At 46.3% G+C, this 15,919-nt stretch overlaps 1 protein-coding gene across 2 annotated transcripts in view; it reads right to left on the reverse strand.

The window, feature by feature from the left end:
* Nucleotides 1-15,919, reverse strand: part of Tspan14 (tetraspanin 14) — a 57,511-nt gene that overhangs the window by 29,417 nt on the left and 12,175 nt on the right. For both annotated transcript variants that reach the window (XM_015990402.3, XM_042284342.2), the window contains exon 2: nucleotides 471-568. In XM_015990402.3, the coding sequence (XP_015845888.1) occupies nucleotides 471-551 (81 nt within the window). In that variant the 5' untranslated portion in view covers nucleotides 552-568. The remainder of the gene's footprint in view (nucleotides 1-470; nucleotides 569-15,919) is intronic.

Consider the following 15,919-nt stretch of genomic DNA (forward strand, 5'->3'; position numbering starts at 1 on the left):
CCCTCCAGAGCTACCCTGTCTACCCTCCAGTGCTACCCTGCCTACCCTCCAGTGCTACCCTGACTACCCTTCAGAGCTCAGCAAGTTAATACCATTTTTAGTAAAGCACTTTATGACCTTCATCAACTATCCCCTCCCAGGACATAGTAGAGAGCCTGGCCCACAAAGTCCCTGTGTCTTGCCAAGGCATTGCTGGGATAGGAGGGCAGCACTGTCACTCCAAGACTGTTTCCAAAGGCTCCCTGAATCCTCCAGACTGCGTTGGAGCCCCTAGTCTGGCTTTCAGTCACCTTGGTTCACTCATGACAATACTCCTGCATAGTTCTATAAGGACAGGGACCATGGAATCTGCCCACCACCTCTTCCCAAGGCCTCATTCAAGTCTGGTCATCAGGAATAAACAGAGAATCATGACTTGGTGATGAAGATTCCAATCACACAAGGGACCATGACCACGCCCCTGGACTTACCCAAAAGACGATGTTGTAGCTGAAGAGCAGGTACTTGTACCAGCAGCTGACCTCGGCGTTCGAATATCTATAATAGTGCATCTTCTGAGAAGCAGGACCTGCAGGGACAGTGACTGATGAGGCACAGTCAGCTTCAAACCTGCTCCCCAAGTACAGAAAGGCTAAGGGCCCCATTCACCTTCCAGAAATCTCTATTGTCCCCTCATGTCTATTTGTTCATCCAAACTCAAATGGACTAGCAGTGCCAACTAGAGGCTAGACAACAATCAGCTTAAGTCAGCTTCCACAGAGAGAGAAATTTGAAAAAAGGGAGGATGACAATGTTTAAGTGTCTTCAAAGTACCAGAAACTTGGTTTAGAAGCATCTCAAACATTTATCTCAACTTCTCAGCTGTGTATTGGTTATTCCACCCCATGCCAAGGACACTGGAGTTCAGAAAGGTCATGTGACTTTCCCAAAACAAGGAGGATAGACAGTGGTTCACATCTGTAACCCCAGCTTTTGGGAGACTGAGGTAGGAGGACTGCTGTGAGTTCCAGGCCAACTTAGGCTACACAGTGAGACCTTACCTCCAAAAACAAATCCATAAATAAGAGGATAAAGACAGAGCCCAGAATCTGAACCACAGAGAGCAGATTCCACTGTCCACATTCTTTTATCCACCATAGCCAATGAGGAAATGAAGACTTGATCACAGGAAGCCCCAGTGGGAAGAAAACTGAAAGATGGGCAGGCTTGTGCAGGATCCACGCATGGGGTCAACACAGAAAGACGATTAAGGCTCCATGTTCATTTACCTGTTTTTTTGAGACAAGCTCCCAGACTCAGAGTGTAGAGAAGAGAGTAGGCCCCTGGGGCCCACAGCAGCAACCAGCATTCACCCTCACTCCATCCTGCTTTCTACCTGCTACCCCTATCCACCATGACCACAGCTTTGGCCTCTTGGCCAAATACAATAAATCTGGACTATACTGTTCCTGTGGGAACACTCTTGGAGCTGTGAACTGTCTAAGTTGTTTCTTATCTGTCTGTTCAAAATATTCAGAGCCAGGCCACCAGTGTTACTTTTATTTATCCATCACCCTCAGGAATAGAGCATGGATGGGTCGTGGGACAGGGTAGGGTCCTCAAGCTGAAAGAAGGGGACAGGATCTGAGGCTCCAGGCAGTAAGGGGTACTACCACCCCACATGTACATGCAGACAAGCACACTTTCATGGGTAGAAGGCACCAGATTTAGGACCAGGACCCAGGACAAGAACAAATAAGGCCACCCTGGCAGTGAGGAGACAACCCCTGTACCCAGACACCTGAAAAAAACAACTTCACAGCCTTCCTGAGGAAAGGTTATTTGCACAATCAGTTCTAAAGAGGTAACCATCAGAGTGCAGCTGCTGGCTAGCAATTCTGAAAAAACTGCACAAAGAAAGGAGACGAATCCACATCCCTCTAGAAATGGGCACTGTACCTACTCGGTCACACTCCAAAGTAAGCAATCCATGTGCACTGCCTAGACCTCACCACTCATTGACTCATCCTATCTGCTCCAGCTCCCAGGAGAGATGTGCAAGACAGCAGGAGTGGCCCCTCAGCCGCCCAGCAGCCTGACACTGGTCCCCTCATCACCCCACTACCAGAACTCTTCCATGACACCGCCCTCTAAGAATGAGAGGGAACACACTATCCTGGTGATCAAGGGCTCTGGACATCAGGCACGCAGCTACAGGCATGAGCACCACAGAACCACATCAGCAACAACAGGGAGGAATTCGAACTCTCTCAGGAAAGGCACAGGCACCATTCTTCACAGAATGGCCCCACCCAATCAAGTCCCGGCCCCACTGAGGCCTCAGGGTCCTCAGCTGAAACAGGCAATGTATGACTAGTCCCTGGTACCACCACGAGGGCCTCACCTAACATCACCAGTCTGCCTCACATTCTACAGATACCAGCCTCCCTACCATTCTGTGTGGATTTGGTTGGGTTTTGAATATGTGTCAACAAGTTCTTGGGTGACTAGCCCACAAGGCCAGATGCATGCCTAGTGGAGCAGCTATTATACACCAGAGGACTGTTGTCTCTGTGGAGACCCTGGGAAGACAGAAAAGCCCTGCTGTCTGGGTGTAGCACCTTGGCAGGCTATAATGGACCATGCAGACACCTAACCAGAGAGGATATTTCACAAAGCATAAGGGTTGTCTGTTTCATTTGAGGATATTTGTGGGGAGGGAACGATAATTAGAAAGAACTGGACTGCTCTCTGTAGGAAAAAAATAAATAAACCTAGAACCCATTAAAACCAATCCACTTAGCTATTGAAATGTGCTAGCAAAATGTCCCAAGTGCTAGGAACTCTGTCCCTCTTAGAGACAAGACCATCCTGTCCTCAGAGCACCAAATATACCCCTTCTTCCAGTGTTCATGGAGAAGCCAGGGGAAACAGGCCACACAAGCACCCAGATGTTCACAATTCCTATACGGACACAGTACTCCATGACCACCATTTAGCCCAGCGAGGATAAGAACCCTAAGCCTCCTCTTTCTTCTCACCAGCAAACACTGTCTGCTTTGCCTGGTGATGTTGACTCACACCCTGTGCTCCAGCTCCAGGCCCTCATGATTATCCTGTGGTGGCACAAAGACCATCACATCACAAATCCCGGTCTCCTTCAGTTCTAGCCAGTTCAATATGGAGAACACAGACACACAGCACAGGAGACCACCCCACAGGAAAATAGCACTTTGGAGTGTTGTAGATTCTCCCTATTCAGGGTGCTGTCTTCTCTCCCCATCTGGTTCACCCCCTCCACCCCACAAGCCCCACAACCAAACAGGAAGCAACTCTGTCTGCACAAACCAGACACTGGAGTCCAAGCCCTCATCAAAGAACGGCAACAGCCAAGACCTAATTAACCCCCCCTCCACCCACGTGTAGTGACTTCCCAACACTTGGCACCTCACTAGCATCAGGTCCACCCAGCAGTGGCCACACATTCCCTAACTGTCCAGGGCACAAGGTATCACATTCATACAGCATGTCCCATCTGCCACTTACAAACCAAGAACATGCATGAGCATCATGTCATTTCCTTCGAAATGACAACTCAGGTCCTGGGGTGGGGGTGTCCCCCTGATGGTATTTATTTCCGCATCCCCAACTGCCAGGAAGGGAAACTGCTTCATGGGAAATAAAAATTCGGCCTTTCTCCACCCTACTTCCCAGCCCCCTGCCATGAGTCTCAGGAAGGGGAAAATGGTGGTGACCTTGGGATCTCCTTTAGGGGCCTTTTCTCTCCTGCTGGCCAGAAGCCTAAAGACACATTTTACAGCTTACACTGCAGAACAACAGGAACACTTTTTTTTTTCAGCCCAACCTAAACCTGTCCTCTGCAACAGGGCACAATAGTCTTTATCAAAGCTAGTCCTCCAGCTCCTCAAAATTTCAGGGGCAGAAAAAGGACTGAGCACTCATGAGCCAGCTGCCCAGGCTCTCCCCACATTCCCAGCTGTGAGGACACTAGAAACTAGAGCTGACCCCAAATAACTCCAAAGTGTCCAGGGTCCCTGGCATCTCACTCACCTCATGAGCAAAACATAAGAGTGAAGGCAGACCTTAGCCAAGTATCAACCCTGTTCAGTTGACACCAGTACTCTTTACCTTAACACACACACACACACACACACACACACACACACACACACACAGAGAGAGAGACAGACAGACAGACACACAGACACACACACAGACACACACACAGACAGAAGACAGACACTGACAGAGACTGACCAATCTTGGATTCCTAAAAGTCAATAAACTATTCAGATACCAACAGACTTAGCAGAGAAGAATCTAAAACTACTTTATATGCATCAAAAACAATGATCAAGACCTCAACTCTGAACTCCCAGAACTTACAGATATAAAATAAAGCATTTACATGGTAAACAGGAAAGGTAGAATTACTTTAAAGTGTTGAGCAAGCTGATTAACAGTCTGAGGGGGATTAAATAGGCAAAAATTAATCTAAATATTTAAAGGGCACACTACACATGCAAGTGCACACGCACTCTGGAGAACGGGGTATTCAGATCCTTCTCCCCCTTAATCATTTTCTCTTTTGAGGCGGGGTGTAAGAAAGTATAAGATTATGGCCAAACTTCCACATGATTAAGTTACATTTAAACAATAAAAGAAATATAAATTATGAAAGCTTTCGGAAGGTGCAGCCCTGATAGAAGGTAAATGTTTGTAACAATGACTCATACCCAATAAAACAAAAGACTAAAGCTTACAGTAAACAATGACTATGGACAGTATACAGAAACGGAAGGGCAGCATAACTTACAGATGCAAAACATTCTCTATCAGTGAAAACAAAATCTACAGACTATCCAGGGGCACTAGTTTATACTTCCAAATTTAAGAGAATGTCACCACTACTAGTGGCAAGCATATCTGCACATTGCAGGCAGCAGATGGATGTTACTACCCCCTGGAAAGCCAACAAACAGTTACAGAAATTAAATCTGGTCACATCCTTAATCCAATAAACTCAGGACTAAGAATTGCCTCATGAAAATAAGTCAGCAGAAGAAAACCAATACGCATTAAGTATGAAACGCGAACATCATGGTTTGCTATTACGGAACAATTTGTAGGCATGTTAGTAAAGGCCAAATGGAAAACCAGAGCATGAAAGGGGTTGCATGGCGTGGTTCTGTAAGTGATTTTCCGAAAAGGTTTCCACCATCACACTTGCCATTACCATCGTGGCATTAGAAACACTGGTGGAGGCCACTGTGGGGGAGTGGAGTGGTGAGCCACAGACATCAACAGGGCCCCTTGATCTGACTGTCACATTAAAGCTGCAGCAATCTTCCCCACTGACTTTCCTTAATTAAAAAAATTAGCACCTGCTCAACTATAAAATATTTCCAATTCCGAAGAATGAAAGTGAACTGACAGCAAGACCAGTAGACCATGGTCTTTCAACTGGTATATTTGAGCCCGGACTGTCTCCTGCAGGCTTATGGTTTGTATCTGTTTGTTTGTTTGTTTTGGTTTTTTTGAGGCAGAGTTTCTCTGTGTGGTTTTGGTGCCTATCCTGGATCTCGCTCTGTAGACCAGGCTGGCCTTAAACTCACAGAGATCTACCTAGCTCTGCTTCCCAAGTGCTGCCGCCCAGCCAGGCTTGTTTTAAATACATGTTTCCTGGAGAAGGCTGTGGGGCCTTTAGAAGGTGAGCCTGGATGGTGAGAGTAGGTCATTTCGGATTGGTGTTTGAGGGTTTCAGTCCCACTTAGCTTCCTGGTCTGCACATGCTCCTACTGCCAGAAAGTTCCATCCTGCCTTCCTTGCTGTGATGAACTGGGCCTCTCCAAACTATGAGCCAAAATAAGCCCAGAAGGTTAATTAAGTTGCTTCTCTCAGGTATTTTGGACACAGATAAGAGAACAAATACACCAATTATTTGACTATGGCCCACTGTGATGACATTTCAAAGACTAGAGACACAGTGACAGCACTTGCCTCGCATCCATGAAGCCCTAGCTCAATCTCCAGTACTGCTATGATGAATGAATAAAGGGAGGGAGAGGGAGGGAGGAAGGGATGCAGTGTGCACACTTGCATGAACACTTCCTTCAAACGCTGCTCCTTATCACATGCTATGCATTCCTTATTCCCGACCGCTTTGAATGTTTAATTTTACCTACATACAATGCAAGAATCAACTGTCACAAAACACAAAAATCAACAATCATGTTGAAAAAAATGGCAGACTCTAGCCTTACCCCTGGGTCCAGGTTTTTTCCACTTTAGGGTGCATTAACTTCTAGCTGACTATGCTGGCTAGTCTCACATCAGCTTGACACATAAACTAGAGTTATCTGAAAGGAGAAAACCTTAATTGAGAAAATGCCTCAATAAGACCTGGCTGCAAGGCATTTTCCTAATTAGTTATTGATGGGGGAGGGCCTAGCCCATTGTGAGTGGTTTCATCCCTCTGCTGGTGGTCCTGGGTTCTATGAGAAAGCAGGCTGAGCAAGCCATGGAGGAGCAAGCCAGTAAGTAGCACCCCTCCATGGCCTCTGCATCAGCTCCTGCCTTCAGGTTTGTGTCCTGGTTTCCTTCACTGATGAACAGTGCCATTGAAGTGTAAGCCAAATATACCCTTTCCTCCCCAACTTGCTTTTTGATCAGTGTTTTGTCACAGCAATAGACACTGACTCTGACATCTGAGTACCTCTTGGAATAACTCTGTATGTTTACATTACTATTACCTGGTTTTCACTTTAGAGCATTACCTGTCAGTCCCCACTCTGGAAGATGATGATTTAACTCTATTCCCTACCAACCCATCTTTTCCTAAGCCACTCCCTCATGCTTGTCCTAGTCCATCTCTCCGTTCTAATTATAGTGAAGCTGTAGCGCTGGCTGTGGTCATTTTCAGAGTTGACATTATAATGACCACATGAGCTAGCAGAATGAGCCACACAAACCATGACTGCTTTTCTATTCTGGTAATTTTTTTTTCCCTCTAGAATAATTATTTTTGTTGATTTAGCATCTTATGAATTGATCAACAACTTCAAATTCAAATGAGTGCTGTCAAAATTTGCTCTCAGTAAGTTCATAAGCATCAGATGTTCTATTCCTATCCTCAGAGCAGAGTTTTCCAAGGTACCAGACAGAGAGACACACAGTTCTCTTTAGGTATTGCCCACAGAAGGTCCTGCCTATGCTTCGTGTTGTGAGAAATCCTGAGGTTTTTAGATAGGGTACAGAATTACCTATAGGTAGAAGTCTAGGCTGGGAGTTAATTTCATATAGAAGGTGAAGTCATCCCTTCTCCATCTTCTATATTCTGGAGAAGCCTAAATCTATTTGATTCCAATCTTTGTATTTCAACCATTTCTCTCTGTAAACTTATGGGGTCATCTACACACATACTGAGACTCTGACACTGGTCTACCTTCATACAGCTCGTTCCACAGGCAGAGGAGCTCCCAACATGAAGACTTCCTTTTCTAAGAAGCGTTTCCCTCCATGATGCTGCCACCCTCTGCAGCTCCTCTTAGTGGATGTGAGAACCTGGGGAAAACTTCAGTCACCTGACCGTTTCTGCCCTATTGCCCACCACCCACCTCTGAGCTCTATCTCCCAGAAGACCATTTTAACTTTACCTCCTACTAGTTTTCAATAATTCTATAATATTTTTGCTCAGCTGTTTTTAATTACTTTTTGCATTCTAAATGTGCCTTTAAAAATATGATCTTGTTCTTATCTCACACTACTGCATTTCTCTTAATCTAAACGAAATGTCTAAACAGTTTTTCTCAAAATAGTCTTATCTAAATAAGCTGTTTCTTTCAAGATTTTTTTTATTGGTTTTGCTGTCACTCATGGTAGGTACTTTCCATATGTCCAGTAATATTTAATTAAGAACAAATAAAATGTGTCCTTGAGCAGTAAGATTTCTGTCCAGGATGATCTGGCTGAGCCATTTGCTAAATCCATGTTGCCAGTATTACTGGGTTTCTAAATGTTGGTCTGTTTGCATTTTGTTTTTATTTAGTTAGTTAGGTTTCCCCAACCAAGCCACCAGTGTTCTAGAAAAAAAAAAAAAAACTGGGCTGGAAAATTGAACAGTGTGGTGGTCTCAACATTAACTCCCAAGAATACCTCAGTCTTTTAGGCTTGGGTCTTCCTACTGTATAATAATTTCCAGTGTTCTACTAACATGGGAGAGGGAGCCGAGCAGTCCATGGAAGAAGGGAAGGAGTCCACGAAAAAACATCAACTGTGCTCATGTTTACTGACCTCATCCCACCCTCCTCTTCCCTCTTAAAAGTATTGACTGAGGAGTCCATTGAAGGCTCCTTCTCCTCTTCTTCCTCCCCAGAATAACCCGGTGCCATCAATTCTTACAAATGGATTACTCATCTACTTTTTCATAATTTACATTTTTTCTTCCTATTACCCACCCATTGGTGCCCAAGCTGGTGCACTGATTCCTTTTTAAACCCCCCTCAACTGACAAGGTATTTTCAGAGAAGGTCAAGTTAGTCTGCTCAGTTCACATGTTCACCCATTGCAGTGGAGGAAGTAGTTTTAATTGCCATCTTTTATTTAGTGAGGTAAGAGCATCAGGAATCATAATCTACTACTACATGAACATCAAAAGAAACTTTGTAACTAAGGCTACTAATCAACTGGTCTTAAAATGGGAAGACTGAATGGGTACAACACAGAGTTGTCTCTGGACATCTGTAGGGATGGCAAGGAAGCCAAAACCTAGGCAGGTCCCTTCAAAAGAGTGTAGAGCCAGCCAGATGGCTCAGTAGGTAAAGGCACCTGCCACCAAGCCTGATGACAGAGTTCTATCTCTGGAATCACCGTAGTGGAACGAAAGAATTGACTCAATCACCCACACAGACAGACAGATATAAATAGATATACATACATATACATGTACAAACACGTACAATAAATAAAATGTGGTTTTAAAGAGGTATTCTTTACCATGTAAGCTTATGCACATCTTAAAATTTTAAATCATCTCCAGATAACTTACAATCCCTTATGTACTATAAATACTCTGTAAATTGTTGCTTGCTGTATTGTTTAAGGAATGATGTCAAGGAAAAATATGTGTGCAGACAGACACCTTTTTTCCTTGAGTATTTTCAATCTGCGGTTGTTTGAATCCATAGATTCAGAACCTGTGGGTATTCAGGGCTGCCTGTAATTACATAAACCCTTGAAAGAAAAGCTCTTTCCCAGCTGAAGGCAAAAGCAGAATACAGAGGTACCAAGAAAAAGCAGTTGTTTTACTCTTGCTGGTTTGAAATGAGGGAGACACCTGTGACCAGAGACCGTGGGAGTTATGCCATGTGCACAACCCTAGCTGACAGTCGACAATGAGACAGGGAGCTAGCTCTGTCCCAACGCACCAAGAGGATTCTGCTACAGATCTTTAAAGCAAAACTTGGGGTAGAGAAAAGTTCAGTCTCCTCCACTCATTTCCAGATCTGCTGTCTGTTCTCAGCCTCTGGGACTCAGAGCTAACCATCTAGAGCCTGTGGTTTGGTATCTGTGCCACACCCAAAGGAGTCAAGTCCTAGCTCACCCAGCAAGGAGGCCAGCCTCCTTTATGCATTCCTAGGGCTTCCATTCTCAGCAGCTGTCAAGTACCTCCTCATTCTTACTTGCCATCTTTGGAAAATGTGTGGTTTAACACCAAGTACTGACACCATAGATCAGACAACAGCATCAGGAAGGGAGCCTGCTAGAAATGCAGATCTCAGTCCGCCTCTAATCTCATTCAGTATTTTAGTAAACTTAATGATGAGAGGCCGATAGAACGAGCTCTTTCTGATACAGATTACAAATCACAGCAGAAGAGAGCAAGAGAGACAGACTGGCAGGAAGACTGTGTGTGGCCAAGAGGAAAGGAAGCCAGAGGACAGTAAACAAAGGGGAACCAGTGTTGGGAAGGCGTGGCTACAGTGTTCTTGGCCTACCTTGCAGAACCTGACTAACCATACAGCACCAGCTGCCTTGTCAGCTTAGGGCAGGCTGTGCTCTGTGTGTTTACCACCCTCCTGTAGGTAGTTCCAAATCTCAGAGCCTCTCTCCACTCCTGTCCTGCCATTCAAGCCTGATCCCTAAGCCCCAGGCAAAAAAGTAGGCCATGATCCACCTCACCTAAGTCCCTAAGGTATCTGAGTCAGTACACACCCAGGCTCTGAGACATCTGTTCATGAGCTGTTCTTGACTCCTCTCCCTTCCTCCAGGGGACTGCAGCTCAGATCTTCACCCCACCCACTGTAAGAAGGTCTCTTACAGCTATCTCCATCTACCCTCCCTCTCCCATTTACCTCTCTGTTTTTTCTGAATACCCAACTGACCCCAGTGACTTCACTACCACTCCCAAGCTTTAAGTGCCCACCCCCTTCACACACAGTTAATGATCCTTGACATCTCTCCTCCCTCTCCTTCTCCAGAGCAGGCCATTAACCTAGAATCTACCTTTTCCCAAGGCTCCTAGCACTGATGCCAGACCCTTCCCAAATAAAGGTAGTCCCATGTTACAATGCTAGGACCCCTCTGAGCCTCCGAGTGGCAGCACTCTTGGGCCCTGAATGCTCCCACTGAGAACCAGGTAGTAGGAACATTCATGTACAAGCTGAGGAACAGGTAAGCCCCGGAGATCAGGTTGAAGAGGTAAGCACACTTGGGTACAGAAGGAGCAAGGGCCTGGTGGAAGAGAAGCGTGTAACAGCATGCCCAAACAGCTGCCTCACTACCCACAGGAATCTCACAAAGCAACCATTTTATGCCTTAGCCCAAGGCACTGCCACCCAAAGAAGGGGCCTGGCTCTCTGACTCACTCGAAGAGTCAGACTTGTCTATGGCCTCTGCTGACCCAGCCCCTAGCTACCTAACACCCCAAGCCCAAGGCCTACCAGACACTTACCAGGATCAAAAAGTGGGCTCTATCCTGGGAAGACACTGTAAGGCTTTAGGGAAGCCTTTTCCTGTATTACAAGTACTACCCTAAAGGACAGCTGTGGCAGAAGGACAGGAAGGTCCCAAGTCTGCCCGGCCCTCAGACACCATAGCCTGGGACTCTAGCCAGCCAGCTCTGAACCCCACCAGGCTTTCCAATGGGCCTGGTGTTCTATGTGGCTAGCCTCCTGTTAAAGCACTGAACATACTAAATTATACCGAGTTTCTACCAACAACAACCCACAACCCCAAACCCGGTGAGTGTCAGAACATCAGCTGGCCTCCTGGCTAATTTCGAGTCAGCCTTTGTCTGCTTTGGTGCTGGCTGCTGCCGCTGCATGGGAAGAGGTGCTAAGGGAGGGTGCATATGGGTCAGCGGAGGGGCACCACTGGGCATAAAATGGAGGTCACCTAATTGAGTGATTTTCGGATTTACTCTTTTTATAATTTTTTTTTTAAGCTACAGGAGCTTTTGTTCAAAAAAGCTCTGACCCAGAAACCCAGCATGGTGGCAAGTAGAACAGGTCACTTTTCTCTGTAGTTGGTTGGCTCCCTAGGGTGCCCACTGGAAAATGAGCTTGGTCCAGCTGAACCCAAACACAGACGTGCAGATTAGTCCAGATGTTTCCAGAAGATCCCTTCAATAAGGACTAGGATAGACCTATAAAGGCACTTACTTAAAAAAGGAAAAAAAAAAGATAAACAAAGGATAGAGAAAAAAGCTCCTTACAAGAAAATGCCAAAGAAAAACTGGAGGGAACTGTGAAATTAGATTATCACCATTCAGTAACCGTGACTGGAATAACCCATTCTGTCAAGATTCCTACATTTTCAAATGTAGGTCTCTCTCCAAGCACCTCCCCATGGGCACTGACTAATTACATGGGACAGCCCAGTAACGTAGCTGTGGAGAAACCAGCTGACAGCACACTGCTGCTCACATCACCAGCCATGAGTCAAACTGAGTCAAAAGCACCTCACACCCCCTGTGGTTCCCAGCAGAGGCACGTGGGCCACACTGCTTCTGCAGGAAGTGTTCCTGAGGAAAATGCACGGCCTAACTCTAATTGTACAGAAGCATCAACCAAACACAAATTACAAGCGGTTCCAGAAAATAAGGGGCTTCAAGTCAAAACAGTCTGTAGTCTTTTTCTCTTAAAAAAGAAGGAAGAGGGAGGTGGGGGGGGGGGGGAGGGGAAGATCATCAGCAGCAGACAGAACATTAAGGCAACATGACTGCAGGCAAGCAGAGGTTTTCAGAATGAATCACCCCACAGCGTGTACAACTGTGCTCAAAGCTTCGTGCAGCATCTGCAGGCCCAGGTGAGGCAAGGCCCAGGTACCCACAACTGCCATCTCGAACCTCCCAGGGTTACAAGTTCATTTCCTACACCACTTTCCCTCTGCCATCAAAGGCAAAGCCACCCACACACAGGATGCAGGGCTGACACTGTACACCTGATAATATTCTGAAAAGGTTAAGTCCTGGCAAAATGTCTACACCATCCTCTGGCTCTGGAGAATCTCGGTCAGTTGCACACAATGTAGGGAATCTGGGCCAGCTTACAGCATGTGTGTGTGTGTGGAGGGAATAAGAACTCGGAAGGCCAGTGTGTTGTACCCCCAGAACTAGGAGACACAGACCAGGCCCTGTGCCAATTCATAAATTCTCCAGTGGGAACCACACAACCAAAAGTTCCCAGACCAGCAGGGCTGAGGATGGCCTGCTTTGCAGCCCCTTACTGCACAGGTTAGCTCAGCAAGTGCCTCCTTTGTTATGGGAGAGGACACTTCATGACTTGTTTCTGCCTCATCAGGGCACAGTGCAAGTAACTCCAACACACAGCTGAGCCTGACTTGGGGGCTCAGTCAGAATTCCAGTTCCTAAATACAGCAGGTAAGCACTGGAAGGCAGAAAGCAGACCGAAACGCTCTGGTGTTAGGCAGGTGAGGGAGGGCACCAGTTCTACAGGCACACAGGTGTGAGGGCAACAGTACGGCATCCTCATACAGCAACCAAGCGAGCAGCAGACAACTATCTCATCGAACCAGACTCACCCTCCAGTGCATTTTATCAGCAGAGACCCCTGTGTACCCCAGGTGTTGTGGGCAGTACCAAGACAAAGCCATACAGTCACCTTTGAAAGACCAACATTAGGGTGGGAGCCACTCTTGAACTCTACAGTGACTCCCAATGAAGAAAGAGCCAACTCTGGAAAAGAAAACTTTGCTCCAATAATGAGGTCTCTGCTGGCCAGTAACGGAGCTCTGTAGGGCTGCAAGAACTGGACCTGCATGCCTAATGGGGATAGGAAATGTTCTCTTTTGTGTGGACTGCTCCCACTGCCCACCCCCACTCAGCTTCTCTAACACAATGAAACTACATGAGAGAATTTTGAATCATACATATTTACTCCTGGTCTCCATTTTCTTCCTTCCTGAAAGGAAAATGATTACAGTTCTAAGATGTTTAAGACTCGGTGCATCCTAACTTGCATCATATGCTACAGTATACTATGTTGAGACATAACCCACTATTCCCTCTCCAAGACGGTATTCAAGAGACCTCCTCCAACCTTCCCTGCCTTTTGAGTGAGTCACTTTCCATCCCAGAGAAGAGCCTGAGTCTGGGCCTTCCTCAAGCAAAGCAAAGATACTTAGGGAAGCAAGTACTAAAACTTAAGGACAAAACAAGTAACAAAAGCCTTCCAGAAGAAGCTATGAAAAGTGGAGCGTACTGGGGAAAACCAAATAAAGACAAGCACTCAAGACTATCAAATGAGAAAAGGGACAAAGAGGAGCTCCTTAAAAAAACTGGGAATCAGTGGTAGGAAACTGAGGATGAGCTTAGCAGATCAACTCCTAAAATCCAGCCCAGAAGTGGTGGAAGGTGGCAGGTGGGACAGGTATGAAGTCTTCCCCCATAGCTCAAGACCAGAATGCAGAGGCTGGGAAGTGGTACAGAGCCACCTCAAACATTTTCTTCAAAACACAGAGACTCCAGCCAGGGAAGTAGACCAGTGCCTTGCTCAGCCATCCTGTAGCACATGGGAACAAAGAGAGACCCCAGGACATATTTATGCAGAGAGTAAAGGGACCTTGAACACTCAGCCCTAAACAGGATGTCTCTATCAAATCCCTCCCCTCAGGGCTCAGGAAAGCCCAAAGAGAAGACAGAAAGAGTGTTAGAGCTAGAGGAGATGGAGGACACCAAGGGAAGAACACACTCTAAATCACATGATTGGCCCACAAGTGAACTCACAGAGACTGAGGCAGCCTGCACAGGGCCTGCACAGGTTTGCACCAAGGGGGTCCCAGAGCTGAAAGAAGTGGACATGTGCCTCCATCCCTAACCCAGAAGCTATGCCCAATGTGTAACCACTTGCAAATGAAAATGTATTTCTTTCAGGGAAGTCTCACGTAGGCTGCATGGCCAGAGGGCCAACAGAAAACAAACTCAACGGCATCTCTGGAAGGTCCTTGTCTCACAATGTCATGTCAGGGCTTTTTTTAAAATTTACTTTTTTAAATTATCCTTTTATTTGTCTTTCTACCCTACAGGTCCTTTGCATATATTTTCTGGCTTCCAGTTTAGTGTTTCTATGGGATTCCTGAGTGTGCAAGTGAACGGGTCGCTGTTTCGTGTGTCTTCTCTTGAACTCTTTTCTGTTTGTTTTGTCCAATTCTGGATGTGTTAGTTTTTATTTCATTATATTTTATTTTATTACTATCTTTTAAAAAATAAACAGAAAATAACAATTTGTAGTCTCTCTTCTGAGCTATTTATTTGAACACCAATATATACCAAAGCACCTTTGTTTAGAATGTTTTGAGTTTCCTCCAAAATGCACACCACACCTACAACCTGATTCTGACTCTGTCCTCCAGCTGGTAAAAGCCGAAGAAGACAGATGGGGTGGGGTAAGTAGTACCAGATGGCCCAGGGAGGCTCCAATTACCCACTCAGCTCCCTGCCCCAAAGATGACCTCACCAGCAGACTTAAGGGGGCTCACTGGGTCTCAGCTCCACCCCCAGACACCCAGCACCCAGGACACCTGAGACACACTGCACACCTGAGGAGAGGAGACACAAAGCTGGAGCTTCAGGTCTACTCAAAGTACACGACTTCACACAAGGCCAAAGGGTAGACAGCAAAACCACAAAACACTGGCAAGGTGTGAAAATAACAGGGCAGGCCTCGGGGTCAGTGCCTCTCAGACTTGAAAGTGCACATAAGTGCCTGGGAATCTCTGTAAAGACAGGCTCTGATTAGCTGATCCGAGGTGAACCTTGTCCCACAAGGCTCTGCAGTGCCAAGGCTCCCAGGCGACACTGATGCTGCTAAGAGTGAATCTGAGCAGCCTGAGCTGGCAGGCCAAACACAGGTGCTTGGAGGGCAACTCACCATTAGGGGACACATGTCCTCACTGTATGAGCTTGCAGGGATCCGATCTGCTTTCCTGGAGGAATGCTTCCTTGTGGAATTAATTGCAATTTGAGTGTAGCCCACTAACTCACGGGATTTTTCTTTATTTTTGTGGAGTTAGAGAAGCTAGAGGGACTCCTGAACAGGGGGTGAGCCCTATTCCACTGAACCACACCCCCAGCCCTCTTGGGTTATTTTTGTTCCCATTTCACAGCTGTGAAAGCTACTCTAAGCAAATGAGGGAAGCCTGCCTCCTCTGAGGCCTTTGGACTTCTTCCAGGGTGGACGAGCCGTTACTTGGAGCAGATACACAAGGTACGGCGACAAAGTCTGTACCTGCCCTGCCCTCAAGGAAGGAGACAGAAGGACAGCAGACGGGACAGGGAGCAGGTGGGGCTGATTAGGACCAAGGGGTGAGGCTGGGTGGTCAAAAGCAGATAAAGAGCCTGAATCCAATCCTGAAAAAATGCCAAGGAAAGAATATTTTGCCTCTTAATAAAATACACAAA

Source organism: Peromyscus maniculatus, chromosome 9 (assembly GCF_049852395.1).
Source record: "Peromyscus maniculatus bairdii isolate BWxNUB_F1_BW_parent chromosome 9, HU_Pman_BW_mat_3.1, whole genome shotgun sequence".
Classification (NCBI taxonomy): domain Eukaryota; kingdom Metazoa; phylum Chordata; class Mammalia; order Rodentia; family Cricetidae; genus Peromyscus; species Peromyscus maniculatus.